This window comes from Bombina bombina, chromosome 4, assembly GCF_027579735.1.
Source record: "Bombina bombina isolate aBomBom1 chromosome 4, aBomBom1.pri, whole genome shotgun sequence".
NCBI lineage: Eukaryota > Metazoa > Chordata > Amphibia > Anura > Bombinatoridae > Bombina > Bombina bombina.
In genome coordinates, this window is record NC_069502.1 from 991373521 (window position 1) to 991390069 (window position 16549).

Below are 16549 nucleotides of genomic sequence, written 5' to 3' on the forward strand. Positions count from 1 at the left end.
TGATGTCAGAATTTATGGATAGGTCATCCTCCAATCACGGCTTCCTCCCCGGGGGAATCAGTGTCTGATTCAATGCTGTGATTGGAGGAAGCCGGATTCCTCATTTTAGACCCAGGAAGAGGCTTTGCGACAGCTGGAGCTGCTGTGAAGATTAAAAGGTAAGTTTTTTTTCTCAACAGGAGTGAAATGTACATTTTGATGAATTAAAGTGCTCTGTTTTTAATCAAATTGACATTCACTTTAAAGGAAACAACAAACCACACTGTATACACCAATTTTCATATAACTGCATGTAACAGACAATACTATAAAGAAGAATAAGCACAGATACCAATATAAAAATCCAGTATAAAACCTTTTAAAAACATACTTAGAAGCGCACAGTTTTAGCACTGTTGATGAGGTTAGGCTGGGAGACAAAATGAAAGGGGCTCGGAAATCAGGAACAGCAGACACCACCTCCTCCACCCTTTACACAAACAGCAGCAAGCTTGAATCTGTAGACATCAGTATACATTTTGGGCTTGGTTAGGAGTCAGAAAATCAGCACAATGTTATTCAAAAATAAGCAAAACTATACATTGTTACAAAAACACTCCCAGATGGGCTATATAAATGGATCATCTACAAAACACCTATGGAAAGAAAAATCTAGTGTAAAATTCTGGGCATCTGTAAACTAAAATTAAAAAGCAAACATATTGCTCAGGGACAAACTAGTTTTCTATGAGTTTTAATGTTTGATATAGCAAGTCTGTTTGGGGTTGTGATCAGGTAAAATTATGAACAGACCTAGGTAAGAGCGCCATCTACTGCTGAAAGTGGATAAAAATTATCATAACATTTCCAATAAAAGATTTTCGGCTAGATTACAAGTGTTGCAGTACGGCTCTTTACGCTGAAAAAAGCGTAATGGCCAGTAACGCATATTACGAGTCGTGTCGGTATAGCTGTAACGCAAGCCTTTTAGCCTGTAACGCAACGTCCATTCCGCACTAAAAAAATTACGTTTTTGTGTGGGATTTTCATAGCGCCGGTATTACAGGTTGTGCATTCAGGCTAAAATGATTGCATTACAGCCTATACTGATACGATCCATACCGCCATCTGAGACCAGTAGTTATGGATTAACCCCTAAACCGCCACCCTCCCGCATCGCAAACACTATTTAAAACCTATTAACCCCTAATCTGCCGCCCACCCACACCGTGACTATTAAATAAAGTTATTAACCACTAATCTGCCGCCTACCCACATTGCCAACACTATTTAAATATATTAACCCTTAAACCATCGCTCCCCGACACTAATAAAAGTTATTAACCCCTAATCTGCCGCTCCCTGACATCGCCTAACATTACACTATAAGTTAACCTAACATTACTATTCTAATAAAATAAAAAAATACTACCAATTAAAAACTTAAATTACAAATTTTATATTAACCCTTAAACCGCTGCTCCCAGACACTAATAAAAGTTGTTAACCCCTAATGTGCCGCTCCCTGACATTGCCCACACCTAAATAAACCTATTAACCCCTAAACCTCCGGCCACCACATCGCCAACACTATAATAAAGTATTAACCCCAAAACCTACAGCCTCCTACATTGTAACTAATAAAAAAAAACTATTAACCCCTAGACAGTCGCCCCCGCACATCACAAAACACTAAATTAAACTATTAACCCCTAAACCTAACACCGCCTAACTTTAAATTTAAATAACAATATAATTATCTTTAAATAAATAAAAACTTACCTGTGAAATAAAAATAAACCTAACATTAAACTATAAATTAACCTAACATTACTATTCTAATAAAATACTACCAATTAAAAACCTAAATTACAAATTTAAAAAAACCTAACACTACAAAAAAATTACAAAAAATAATAAACACTAAATTACGAAAAATAAAAAACACTAAGCTTACAAAAAATAATAAACAAAATTATCAAAAATAAAAACAATTACACCTAATCTAATAACCCTATAAAAATAAAAAAGCCCCCCAAATAAAAAACACCCCCTAACCTACAATAAACTACCAATAGCCGTTAAAAGGGCCTTTTGTAAACAGCTCTTTTACCTGTAAAAAAATACAAAGTCCCCCCAACAGTAAAACCCACCACCCAACCAACTTCCCCAAAATAAAAAACCTAACTCTAAAGTAGCCGTTTCAAAATGGTGTACCTTGCATTTCTATTAGCTTGATTGATTTGAACAGCCAATAGGATTTCAGTAGCTCTCATCCTATTGGCTGATTTGAATTTGAAGCATCAAATCAGCCAATAGGAATGAAAGGTACGCCATTTTGAAACGGCTACCTTTCATTCAACTTCAGTGTACGGCAGTGACCGTATGAAGAGGACGCCCCGCGCAGGATAGGATCCACTTCCAGGATAGCTCTGTGCCGCCGGGATGAAGAAAGAAGACGCCCCCGAGATGAATGAAGCTGTCGCCGCCTGGATGGAGATGGATGTCCGGACTTCAGGAACCGTGAGTAGATACTCTGAGGCTAGTGTTAGGTTTTTTTTTAGATTAAGGATGGGCACTTGTAAAATAGCTGAATGCCCTTTTAAGGGCAATGCCCATACAAATGCCCCTTTAGGGGCAATGGGTAGTTTAGGATTTTTTAGAGTTAGGTTTTTTTTTTATTTTGGGGTAGCAGTGTTGGGGGGTGATCGGCAGCAACAGACAGTCTGCGCCGGAGATCAGCGCTGAGAGAGAGAGAGAAGAGAGAGAAGAGAGAAGAGAGAGAAGAGAGAATATTTTGTCATTGCACACCCTGAGAAAGGCTCCTTGGAGGGCCTTAAAGGGCCATAATACCCAAATGTTTAAACACTTGAAAGTGATGCAGCATAGCTGTAAAAAGCTGACTAGAAAATATCTCCTGAACATCTCTATGTAAAAAAGAAAGATATTTTACCTCAAAAGTTCCTCAGTAGCCACCTCCCATTGTAAAGGATTTCTAAGCAGCATTTTAGTGTGTCTGTCCTGGGACATCTGAAGGGATGAGCATCGTGCACTCTCATCTTATTTCACCAATCAGGTAAAGGAAGTTTACAATGAAATCTCATGAGAGTCAAGTCAAATCTCATGAGATCACAGTAAAAGTTCATGACCTCAGCACTGCTGATGCTGATTGGCTGCTGTTCATTTCTTCATTTTTTTTAATTTTTTTACCTGCAGGTGGGAGCAGCTGAGTATAACTTTTTACACAGAACTTACTCTGCTGAGCTGAGGAGATTGTGAGGTAAAATATCTTCCTTTTTTACATAGAGATGCTCAGGTGATATTTTCCTGTCAGCTTTTTATAGTTATACTGCATCAGTTTCAAGTGATTTAGCATATGAGTATTATGTCCCTTTAACGTTATGTATTTCGAAATCCATAATACATTTACTTTTTGGGCATATTATGGACTACAGAGTATTTATTTGAGATATATACATATATATATATACACACACATATACAGTATATATAAAAATTATTTTGTCATTGCATGTGTCTATTTAAACATTTTCGGGGGGCTATTTTTGTGCAGCTGTACTACAATATTGCCATGTTGATACTGACCCCTGGAGGTCCTGTTATATATTATATAAGGCGTGACAATACCACAATGGCTCTGAATTTTTAGTTCTTGCTTCTATTTAGTTCTGCTTTTATAAAAACCCTTTTTGGTCTCCTAAAATTAGGGTGGTTGGCTCCTCGATATTCTTCCTGTTAAAGTCACTAACGGTTCTCTACTTTACACAAATGTACTGTATTTGTTATTGGTTTGTGTTAAACATTTTAATAGCAATAAATAATCTTTTGCATGGTGTTTTTTAATGGTTAAATTTATTTAAATTAACTCATGGAAGTATATAATGAGTTTAAGAAGGAAATTACATCTTACTTACACAATATTATTATCTTGGTATATATTTAAGAACATTCACAAGCTGACATAGCTGTGCTCTCATTGTGTAGCTGTATCTTGCTATCTAGTAATACGGGTAGAAAACCCTTTATCCAAACTGCTTGGGCCGCAAAATGCTTGGATTTCGATATAGTTCGGATTTTGTAATATTTGCATCTGTAAATGGGGACCAAGTGTAAACAGGAATATCTTATGTCATTTAGTCAATATTTACATATAATAATACAGCTTATTCAGAAACAAAGGCAGTTTTATATAATGTGTATTACTTTTGCATGCATACATAGTCCCATTATAAAGATACTGCAGTACTGTAATCAGAAAGGCAACAGTTGTTTTAAATAAATATATAGACCATTAGCATTTTAGAACACAAAAAACACAAACCAAAGATTCAGGCAGAGAAGTTTGTAACTTGTGGGGAAAATGTTAGTTTTTAGTAAAAAAATAAAAATAAAAAAAAGAATTTAATACAAATAAAAATGTTTGGGTTTTGGAATAATTCTGGCTTTTGGAATTCCAGATTTGGGGATTTGTACCTCTAATATGAATGCACATATAAGAGTTCCTGTTTCATGTACAAAAAAAGACAATAACTACAATAAAAATATAAAACATCACTGATCACAATACTGCTTTCACTGGTTTTTAGAAAGTAATTAGAAGAAGAAACACTGTCTAACTTCAGAAAGTTTTCTAGATGTTCTTAAGAAGGAGCCACCAGAGAAAACTCACTAATGGAGGTAGGTCCCAGTGAGGATGAACATTTCTTTTTCATTTCTGAAGTTAATCCTCAGTACTGATCAAATATTTCATTGCTATCTTCAGTGCTGTCTTCAAAATAACCAGTACAAAATGCACAGATAATCGTTGTTATGATTGTTTTTTTGTCTTCCAGTAATTGTTTTAGTTTGATTGGATAAATCTCAGTGTCAAGCTAACAGCTTTCAGCTCAAGAATATTTACTGGAAGATCCCTAAAGGCCCAAAATTATTGGTCTGATTATCAAAACCTCTCCAGCTGGCAACCTGATGAAGAGGAGTGTCTCCTTGAAACGCGTAGTGGATTGTCTAGGATTTAACAGCCGATTTATCCTGCTCACCTGGTTGCAGTTTATATGTTATTGTGACTTCCAGAATCTAACTGAGATATATCCAGTGCAAGTATCACCTTTTTATTTAACACTTTCTATTTATTTGTAATGTATTTTTATGCTATTTTTTTTATTAAACATTAAATATATTGAACGCACTGAGAATTAATTTATTTAGTGGCGCTGTCTCAAATATCCATTCTTATAAGGGAGATGGCTAAATAATATTCTTTTGTATCTATACAAAATATTGACAATTGACTTCAATTTCCTTTGAATGCTCCGGATTATTTGACATTATCCATGTTGGCTATATGTTTATAAATTATACCGCCATCTGTTGGTTAAAACTAGAGCAAAGAATATAAGCAATAAAGTATGCTGTATTGGTATTGTGCCCAATGATCTAAAGCCCTCTGGTGTAGCAAGATTATATAAGGAGTCTCGTCAGCAGTGCGGGGTCCCTCAAATCATTTCATAAAGGCATTTACATAGCTAGGAAAGATTCTAGATGTGAAGGAGAGACACATAAATTGCAATATAATGCTAAAAAAAACACCAAAGATTGTGTGATTTCTCTCCATGCCGGAAAGTTTATTTATCATCTTCAGGTCCTTATTTTATGAGTTAAAGGTTCTACACACCTTTAAATATGTTGTATATAATTATATAAATATTATGTATCTTAAAAATGCATTTAGATAACGTTGAAGAGCGCTGCAAGCCCTCTTCACATAGAAGACTTCCCATATATAAAAAAACATTTTTTGTTTTTTATGAATAACGTTTATAAAACAAAACTGTAATACATTTTAAAAAGTTGAGATAACGTGGTTTAATATAAAGGTGTTGTTTTTCTAATGTAAATTTACTGCTGGTCATTAATATTAATATTACAATTTCAAATGTTGACAAAAAGAACTAAAAGTAAATTTATATAAAAAGTAGTCTGCATTGTCAAACTTCAAAAAAACATTAAAAATGGGGGGTTATTTCTTGATCAAATCAGCAGTTTCCTATTGCTGAGCCTCAGGAGTAAGCTTGGGCATATGAACATTAGAAAGCCCTCTGTGCTACTGTATGTCAAGACTTTCACTGCAGACACAGAAAGGGGTTTCCTGTTGTCATGGATACGGCTGAGCCATCAACATTGAGAGGACAGCTCAGCTGATGATTGGCAGTTGACCCGATTACTTATACACACCTTAGTCTACATAAACTGGGTACTTCAAACTACACATGTGCTGCAGCCCATTTAAATGGTGTGTTTGATACACAACGTATCATAAACTGACTACTTCTGTGGGTAGTGGAAAGCTTTAATATTTTAAAAGCATATAACATCACAATGGTGTGAAATAAGTCATTGTAGTCTGTTGATAATATTTTAGCTTTATTTTTATTTCTTAAGTCACTAGAATGTCCCTTTAAAAAAAGAATCATCTAACTGGCAAATTACTAAAGCCTTCTAAAAACTGTCCATGTCTTTTGCAAAACGTAAAGTTTAGTCAAAATTAAACTCTCCAATTTACTTTTACCATCAAATTTGCTTTGTTCTCTTGATATTCTTTGTTGAAAGCAAAACATAGGCAGACTCATTTGCTTATTTCTAAGCCCTTGAAGGCCGCCTCTAATCTCAGTGCATTTTGACCGTTTTTACCAGATAGACAGAGCTAGTTCATGTGCTCCATATAGGTAACATTGTGCTCGCTCCTGTGGAGTCAGCACTGATTGGGTAAAATGCAAGTCTGTCAAAAGAACTGAAATAAGGGGGCAGTCTGCAGGGGCTTATATACATAGTAATTACAGAAGTAAAATTTATAAAAGTATATTAATATAACCGTGTTTATTATGCAAAACTGGGGAAGGGGTAATAAAGGGATTATTAATCTTTTTAAACAATACAAATTCTGGAGTAGACTGTCCCTTTAACGTACTGTTATACAAATTAGGAGCAAGATCATAATAAAAACACTTACCTCTCTGACAGATAGCTGTGCTGGCAGAGACATTGAGAAAACAAAGTCTTTGAACTCAAACCCCGCAGAGTTTATCTTCTGGAATATCTGCAATAATAGAACACATTTCATACCTATAAGATGTTTTTTAGAGTGTGTCTGAGCGATGGCAGGATCTCCTTTTGAACCAGCACAACAAACAGAATAAATAAACATATTTTTCAAAGCACAGTTTGTAAGACTGAATTATGCTGCTTTCTGTTTTTATTTGCCTTAGATTTACTTTACAGAAATGTTGTATATCCTGCAGCACTCAACAAAATTAATGTGTCAAGACTTGTTTTGATTGTTGCATGTGAATCTTCTCACTAGAAGCAACTTTAGTCACATGGGTTTTCTGTTACAACACATAAATATAGGGAAAGAGTTTAAAAAACTAATAACCATAAAGTAATTTGTATGCTGATCATAAGCTAAACCATAAAAAAACAATTAAATACAAACAACAAAGAGCGTTTATTTGGAGGGGGGGGGGGGGTTCTGTTAAACAGATTGTAAAGCAAAGACAATATATTAAAATTGTCAAATTCACAACACTATTGGTCAAATTTTTTACATAGTACATACAATTAGTACTGCGCACTAATCAGAGTATATTCTTTAAAGATAGATAATACCCTTCTCTCAAGTTCTACCGCAACACTGAATATCTGCTCAAGGGTCGCGAATGCGGCCAGGAGAGTGCCACTAACCTGAAGGACTACAATTCAGTACATCGGAAATGATCATATGTTCAGGCTGTACACTTGACCTGTTTTCTTTGCTAACCTAATAATAATTATACAATGATTAAAGAGTACGTTTGGTGACATAATATGACCTATAACATATTATTAGCCTCACTCTGCTCTCCCCTATTTTGCTCGCAAGAGTTACGTTGTTTTAGTAGCTCACTAAAGCGATATGAAACTCAAATGTTTTTTTTTTCACGATTCAGATAGAGCATGTCATTTTAAACAAATAATTTACTTCTAATATTAAATTTTCTTTGTTCTCTTGAATATTTATTTATTTCTTTGCTTTGGCCATATAAGTACAAATATAAAGTAGCTGCTCCACATTTAGCCACCAATCAGCAAGCGCTACAAAAGGTGCTGAACCAGAAATGGGCTCGATTTGCATAGGAATGAGTGCTAGTTTTAAACCCCCACTTAGGTCCTTCCCTAAATTCTAGCTTTGATTATATTATACTGGGGGGTAGCACCGGACAGTGTAGTGAGCACTGCTCTATCAATTCCTATTACTACTTTGACTAGTGCCAGTAACATAATCTCTATATTAATTCTACTCTTGGAGCAGCATTCAAGCTTCTCCATTTTCCTTATTACTTGAGCACAGTTGTATCCACAATGATTTCTTTTGATCTAACTGCAAAAATGCAAAAATGGTGAGATGATATTAAAAATCTAACTTCTGATCTAAGAAATAAAAATACTACTGAAGGTGATACTTTAGGGGGAATGGTTACAACCGTTAGAAGACCTTAAGAAAATCCGGAAAAAACTAATTAAGGGACAGTGGAACATAGGCATGTATGATTTCTATCACAAAAATATTGTGATACCAAGAGGCTTACGCCTGAAAATGTTCCCGTCATTCTATGACTTAAAACCGGAGCTTAAGACTAAATGGGAGGGATCACTTACTGAATGCTCCTTAAAACTAATTGGATATCTTGTAGAACATGAAACTGATAAACTTAAAGAAGCGACTCAGGAAATCACCAAAATCAGCGAGGATTTAAAACATTTTGAATCCAGGGAGGATTTGCAAAAATCGTACAATAAAACTAAAAGCGAGGTAGAAAATTTCGCAAAATTTATCTCAGATAAAAAAAGAGAGAAAAATTGACAGGGATCTAACAGATTATGCTCAGGGGAAGGTATATTCTTGGAGCAATAGTACTAATAAATACCCAGATTCTGACTGTACAGACAAAGAATATGATTCCACCGATGGTGAACTCTCTGAAGGCGAACAAATTCCCAAGCCCATACTAAACAAAAAGACCAAACCACACATTAATTTAGGCTGTACCACTTTAGGCGTAGTACTAGGAGGGGAAGAGGGAATACAACCTTGCATAAGGCGAAAGGTACACAATCCCACAAAAAGAAATAAATTATGTTAACAAAGAAACCATGAACCTTAACATTATTAATCTATCAGAAAAAACACTAACATCAGCACATATTTCTGCACTCAAAAAAGGTCTGTCCTTTGTACCGACCAACCAAATAGATAAATTTGAGGCAATCAAAGATACACACCTATTTTTCAGAAAAATATTATTGAGAAAGTATTTCTCTAATACAGAGGACCCCAATACTCTATCTCCAACTCATTTAACAGCTTTGAACAACCTAATCCCCCTTTTAGGTGACAATGATGATAGAGTAAATGAACCAACTAATAACAGCTGGCGCAAAATACTGAAACCAAAATCCCAATTTATCCCCCCAAGCAGTTACATTCCTGAACCTAGTCTGTAATGATATACTGACTATGAATGCATCTAGACAAGGTACAGAGTCTAGTTTGTCTAAGTCAGAAACAGAGGCTATTAGGGAATTATCTAGCTGGATGGACGTACAAATAAAAAATAGTGACAAAGGGGGAAATATAGTGATATGGCCCACAACTATGTATATAGATGAGGCCGCAAGACAGTTGAATAACTCTATATGTTATAAAAGACTATTTGGGAATCCTACAGAAAACTTTCTTGAGAACTACAACAGTCGGATTAATACTGCTCTTTCTAAGAATGTTATTGACAAAAAAGAACATACATTTCTTTCTGTAAACAATCCAAAAGTAGCCACTTTATATCTTTTATCAAAGATCCACAAAAATATTTATTGTCCCCCGGGGAGACCTATCGTCTCAGGGATTGGGTCTTTAATGGAAAGGGCTAGCAAATATGTTGATGCCAGACTAAGAAATATAGTGGAAGATCTCCCCTCCTATACGAGAGACACAATGCATATACTAAACAATATCTAGAATATCCAGATGAACCAGAATTCTATACTTGTTACTTGTGACGTTGAGTCATTGTATACAAGTATACAGACTGAATGGGGGATTAAAGCAATTGCACATTTCTTGGAAAAAGAAGCAGAATTATGTATGGAAACTAAATAATTCATTATAAAACTCTTGAAGTTTATTCTTATCCATAATTACTTTGTCTTCAATGACAAATTTTTCTTGCAAATCTGTGGCACTGCCATGGGCACTTCATGTGCACCGACTTATGCGAATATATACCTAGGCTGGTGGGAAGAAATTGTAGTGTTCCATGATTCTCTTAGGAACTACACTCAATATGTCACCCACTGGTCTAGGTATATAGACGATATTCTATTCGTATGGGAGGGTACAATGGAACTATTGGGAGATTTTGACAAAACATTACATACAAATCCTTTCAGGCTTTTCCTGACTTACAACATAAGTACAGAAAAGGTAGAATTCCTAGATTTAACTATTTTATAAACAAGATGACCAACTGACTACTGAGGCATATAGGAAACCAACAGCCACAAATAACATACTACATGCTAGTAGTCATCATCATCCCTCAACTGTTAGAGGTCTTCCATATGGGGAATACCTAAGAATCAGAAGAAACTGTACTAATTTAGAATCATTCAGGAAATCAGCCCTAGAGTTAAGGGACAGACTATTAAAACGTGGCTATTCAAAGAAACTCCTGGCCAGAGCCTACCAAAAGGCGATGGCGAAGGACATGTCTGAACTCCTTAAACCAAAAGAGCAGGCTATATCAGAATCCAATTCTCTGATATTTATATCCACATATAATTGCCAAAGTGAGAAATTTACTTCTATTGTCAATAAACATTGGCACGTTCTCAAAAGTGATGAAAAATTACAAATTACTCCTTCCTGACAGACCATCATTCACATTCAGAAGGGCTAAAAATCTAACTGATAACCTGACTACAAGCCACTTTGATAGGAATAGGAAGAAAAAAAATCTATCTACAAAGGCTCTATCCCGTGTGGACATTGTAAAACATGCCAATTTATGATTAAAAAGGAAGCTATCACTGACAGGTTAGAGAAAAACTGGAAAATCAAAACCCACATTAATTGTCAGAGCAACAATGGTATATACTGTTTATCCTGTTCGTGTAATATTCTTTACGTAGGTATGACTACACGTAAACTGGGTATCAGGATAACAGAACATTTGAGTAATATTCATAATGTTCAAAATGACTTAGACAAAGGGAAACAGATAGTAGCTAGGCATTTCCACAAATTCCATACAGGTACAACAACATCTTTTAAATGTTGGGGTGTAGAACGAGTAAAGCCAGGGATCAGAGGTGGTAATTGTGAAAAAACTTTACTACAAAAAGAGACTAATTGGATCTTTAAACTTAAAGGGACAGTCAAGTCCAAAAAAAACTTTCATGTTTCAAATAGGGCATGTAATTTTAAACAACTTTCCAATTTACTTTTTATCACCAATTTTGCTTTGTTCTCTTGGTATTCTTAGTTGAGAGCTAGTTGAAAGCTAAATCTAGGAGGTTCAAATGCTAATTTCTTAAACCTTGAAGGCCGCCTCTAATCTAAATGCATTTTGATAGTTTTTCACCACTAGAGGGCATTAGTTCACGTGTTTCATATAGATAACATTGAGCTCATGCACATGAATTTACCATGGAGACAGCTCTGATTGGCTAAAATGCAAGTCTGTCAAAATAACTGAAATAAGGGGGCAGTCTGCTGAGGCTTAGATACAAGGTAATTACAGAGGTAAAACGTGTATAATTATAACTGTGTTGGTCATGCAAAACTGGGGAATTGGTAATTAAGGGATTATCTATCTGGTGTTGACTGTCCCTTTAACACCATTATGCCCAACGGAATGAATGAAGCAAACAACTATTGGGTCTATCTGTAAAGGAGTGTATATATCACTTGCAGAGGAACACTTTAACGTTGAGATAACTTGATATATCTTTGAGTGGTGTAATAATATAATTTCTGCATATATGCATTAATGAGTAGTACAAATATCCAAGAACAATTGCGATTCAAACTCACATATTGGACTAGAACCTCTCTTTCTCTCAATACATTGAGAATATAACACTGAGGGTACATTTATTCTAATAGCACAAGTCAGTTTAACTTGCATTGGTTAATAATAATTTTTTGAGAATAAATGAAATAACTTGGTTTCACCATATCAACATTTTACAACGGTGACTTTAAAAATCACCTAAAACCAAGATATAATTTATTACTGCTAATAATGGGTAAGGTTGCAGAATATGTAGATACAGCTCTAACTCTCATTTTGAGTTTAATGTTTCCTCTCTAATTGTATAAGAACTATGATGGGTTTATGGATGAGCAACATAATTCTGCATATATGCCCTCAAACCAGGATTTTCAAAACATGGTTATTTATGGCTACTCTAAGGGACTAAATATACAAATTATAAGTCTCACCACTAACAAATGCTGCCTGTACACAAGATATGACCACATTAATATCCTATTACTATACCATACTTTCTGTGGAAATAGTACCACATCTATGCACTAAAGTGTGTCTGTTAGTGTGGGGTCAGACAGAATGGGGTTTATTCATTACGGACTACATTATGGTTTAAAGATGTTAATCCGTTAAGATAATACAGTACGAATCATTGGTGTGATATATAGGATTATTTAACCTATTACCATGCACACTGGTTGCTAGTCACGAGAAGGTGAACATATTTGCCACTTTAAATCTGTAAAAAATGTTTTTTTATTTGATCAACGTGAGTATTAACAAACGGAATCATCTTGTATTAGCCCATATACCTATTACTATGTCGTACTGAATCACGACTATTTCTATATGACAGGATATTACACCCGCATTATCCACCAGACATAACTGTTGCATATGTAACCACATGTAAGCACATCATAGTATCTAAAGACGTCGGATATAACACAAGACGTACTCAGTACTATAAGGTTTAGGCATATTAAGAGCTAAGGCTGGATCGCTATGAATACAGTGTAAACCATGGTCAAAAGTAAACAGGATACGTAACCAGCCGATACCCAATTAGTGGATGGCCTAACCACACGCCCACTTAGTGACATTTACATAACGACGATTGGCCATCTTAAGGGCGTATAGCAACTGCTAAGATGTAATAGGATAGTTACTTTGTGGGGCATGTGTACATAAAGGGACAGCACCCAGGCCTCGGTTTGTCACTTTCACATTGAGAAAGGCTGCGAAGACAGCCGAAACGCGTTTGTTTAAACAGTGAATTTTGCACTTTTAATTATTCACATTGTTAGTGACCCCTGGCACCTGACGCTGAGGATTGCTGATATCGGCCAGGAAACAGGGGGGTGTTCTAACATAATAGTTTAAGATTATTTCACATGGTTGGTTTAATTGGTACTTTAAGGAGTTAGTATTCTCCTTTTTAACTAAATGACTTAATAAAGTATTTACTTTTAATGATTAAACAATTTGCATAGGAATGAGTGCTAGTTTTAAACCCCCACTTAGGTCCTTCCCTAAATTCTAGGTCTGTGTCATACAAGCCACTCCTGACTCCATGAGAAGGTTTAGTGTTTGGATAATGGTGCATGGGCACTCACAGCATGTGTGTGAATGCTGCTGAAAGACAGTAATACATTTTACTAGAAGCATTTCTGCTAATGGAAGTATATTGTAAAAATGTGTCTACCTAAAACTAAAATTCTATCTATGTTTTGACATTTCTATTATCTAAAGATAGAAACAACACCTGAAGTCTGCAAATGTCAACATTTCATTTTGTCTAACAGGATATTGACATTCCTACAGAACTACTTGTGACTCCACTTTGCACATAGACAGTGATCTGGTGAGAGAGACTGAACCTTTACTTGACAAGGTTTTTTGTGCATAAAATGCAGTAAAATATATCAAACACTTTTTAAAAAGCTTGAAGGAACATGAAAAGGAGACTGAGATAAAACTTCTGTGTATGTGCTTCAGACACATTGCAATTTACTTTTATTATTAAATAGGTATACTTTTGAGGTAGTGTCTTGAGCATTATATGCAGGCCTTGAAAATGTCACTTTTCCACTAGTTAATGAGTAATACATTTGGCTTTTTCCTATCTGTGCTAAATCCTGCAGCTTCCACCGTAAAAACATCTCTAAAATTAGATATTTCCTTACACAAGACACAACTAATCTACTCTCTCATCCTTTCCCGTCTCGACTACCGCAACTCCGTCCTTTCTTGTCTCCCCAGCTGCCGCCTAGATCCTTTACAATCCATTATGAATGCCTCTGCCAGGTTCATCTTCCTTCACATTGCTCTTCATCTGCTGCACCTCTCTGCCAATCCCTTCACTGGCTTCCTCTTGCCTCCAGGATTAAACACAAAATTCTGACTCTGACATACTAGGCCCTCAACTGCATTGCTTCCCCCCTATATCCCAGACCTTGTCTCCAGATACTCTCCCTCCCGTCCCCTTCGCTCTGCTCATGACCACCTACTCTCCTCCTCTAACTCCCGCTTACAGTACTTCTTCAGACTGGCTCCCATCTTGTGGAACTCTCTGACTTGCTCCACAAGACTCTCCCCTAGCCTTAAAAGCATCAAACGCTCCCTAAAGACTCTACTGCGCAGTGATGCATACAACGTACACTAATCTTCCCTAATATCAGTTCCTCTCCTCTATTACTATCCGCCATGAACCCCCTTAGCATGTAAGTCGAAGAGCCCAACTGTTTGTAGATCACCTTCATAATAGCTGACTGCAACAGTGCGACTCTCGGCAGGGCCCTTTACCCATTTGATCCCTTTAAATGTTACCTTGTATACCGCCAATGTTTATAGCGCTGCGGAATCTGTTGGCGCTCTACAAATAAATGATAATAATAATAATAATATCTGTAACATTGAGTGGACTAGTAATTTTTCTCTCTGGGCTAGTAACTTTTAACACCTGACTAGTAAACTATAGCTATATTTTCTAGACATGCATATTTGGCTATTCTTTTATAAAAGAATGCCAAATACGGCCCATGGGTAGTGGAAGTCAGGTATTTTTAGTACCGGATTTATTCAAAATATACAGTTTTAAAAAAACTATGTTCATGAAAGTATTATTTTGACTTTCATGTCCTTTTGAACACATTCTATCATGTATATGAAAAGGCATATGTACACACAAAAAAAGTATAAAGTTGATTTTGAAACCAATAGGAACAGTTTGTGTTTTGCACATCTTATTCTGTGGGACAGACTGTCCACTGGCTCATAATATAAAACTTCCACAGCGACACACCTCACAAGCAAAAAAAAAAAAGTTCCTTTTAGACATAACAAAGAAAAAATACATTAATGTCCCTTTAAGTTGCTTGAAATAAAGCAGCGCAATACAAACGCAGTTCATATATTACCTTGTTTATAAACTGAGAGTCACAAAGGTGTTGGAGAATCCCTAAGCACAGGTTACAGGTTCTTGTAAACTGAGAGTCATTCTCCATCTCTGCCTGTGGGTTTTTCACTGCTTCGCTTTCACCTTCGTGTTCACAATCATTTGTTACCTCAAGCCTGAGTTTCTTGCTTGGTGGGAAACCACTGTTATTGTCATTGGAAGCATTCAGACACTTCTGCAGCTCACAAACCAGGTCCTAAAGAAGGGGAATATTACTTAGTTACTACAGTTTGAACTCTTAATGTAAAAAACACACGTCAAAACTGATTTGCTTCTTTTATAAGTACACATTTTATTATCCTTCACTTTAAGACATGGGTGTCCGGAGAGGAGGGCAAGGGGTGGGGATTTTGCTCCAGGTAAAAAGTCAGGCACACTGGCCTAGGGTTAAAGGGGCATGAAAAAAAAATTATTTCATGATTCAGATAGAGCATACAATTTTTTACAGCTTTCCAATTTATTTCTATTATTAAAGTTGCCTCATTTTCTTGGTATTCTTTGTCAAATGAGAAGCAATTCACCACTGTAAGATAGATGAATGCATCAGGTGATCCAATGACATAAGGCATATATATGCAGCCACCAATTGGCAGCTTGCTCCCAGTAGTGCATTGCTGCTACTGAGACTAGTATAGTTATTCTCTTCAACAAATTATATCAAGAGAAGTAAGCAAATTAGCTAATGGGAGTAAATTGGAAATTGACATGGGATGTGCACCATTTCCGTGTTTTGTATGCATCTAGGGAAATTACAAAAGGCTTGTGTCACCTTTGTTTGTACCTCAGTTTGTTTGGTTAAAGGCATGCATTGTATGCTTTCTTCTTTTTTGTGCTGGCTCCTAGATTTTCAAATCATATTTGTCAAGCCCTGCCTTATATTTAAGCATAAGCACTCACTTGAGTCACTCTTTTGACACCAATAAGCAACCATGTTTAAAATTATGTGCAGCTCATGCGTACAATATGCAACTCTGTCTGCGTCCCATGTTGCCACTGATATTATTAT

The 16549-nt window shown here is 35.9% G+C and overlaps 1 protein-coding gene across 1 annotated transcript in view; it reads right to left on the reverse strand.

The window, feature by feature from the left end:
- Nucleotides 1-16549, reverse strand: part of PUS10 (pseudouridine synthase 10) — a 372401-nt gene that overhangs the window by 350714 nt on the left and 5138 nt on the right. The window contains 2 exon segments of the mRNA XM_053712643.1: nucleotides 7007-7093; nucleotides 15506-15739. Coding sequence (XP_053568618.1) covers nucleotides 7007-7093; nucleotides 15506-15739 — 321 coding nt within the window.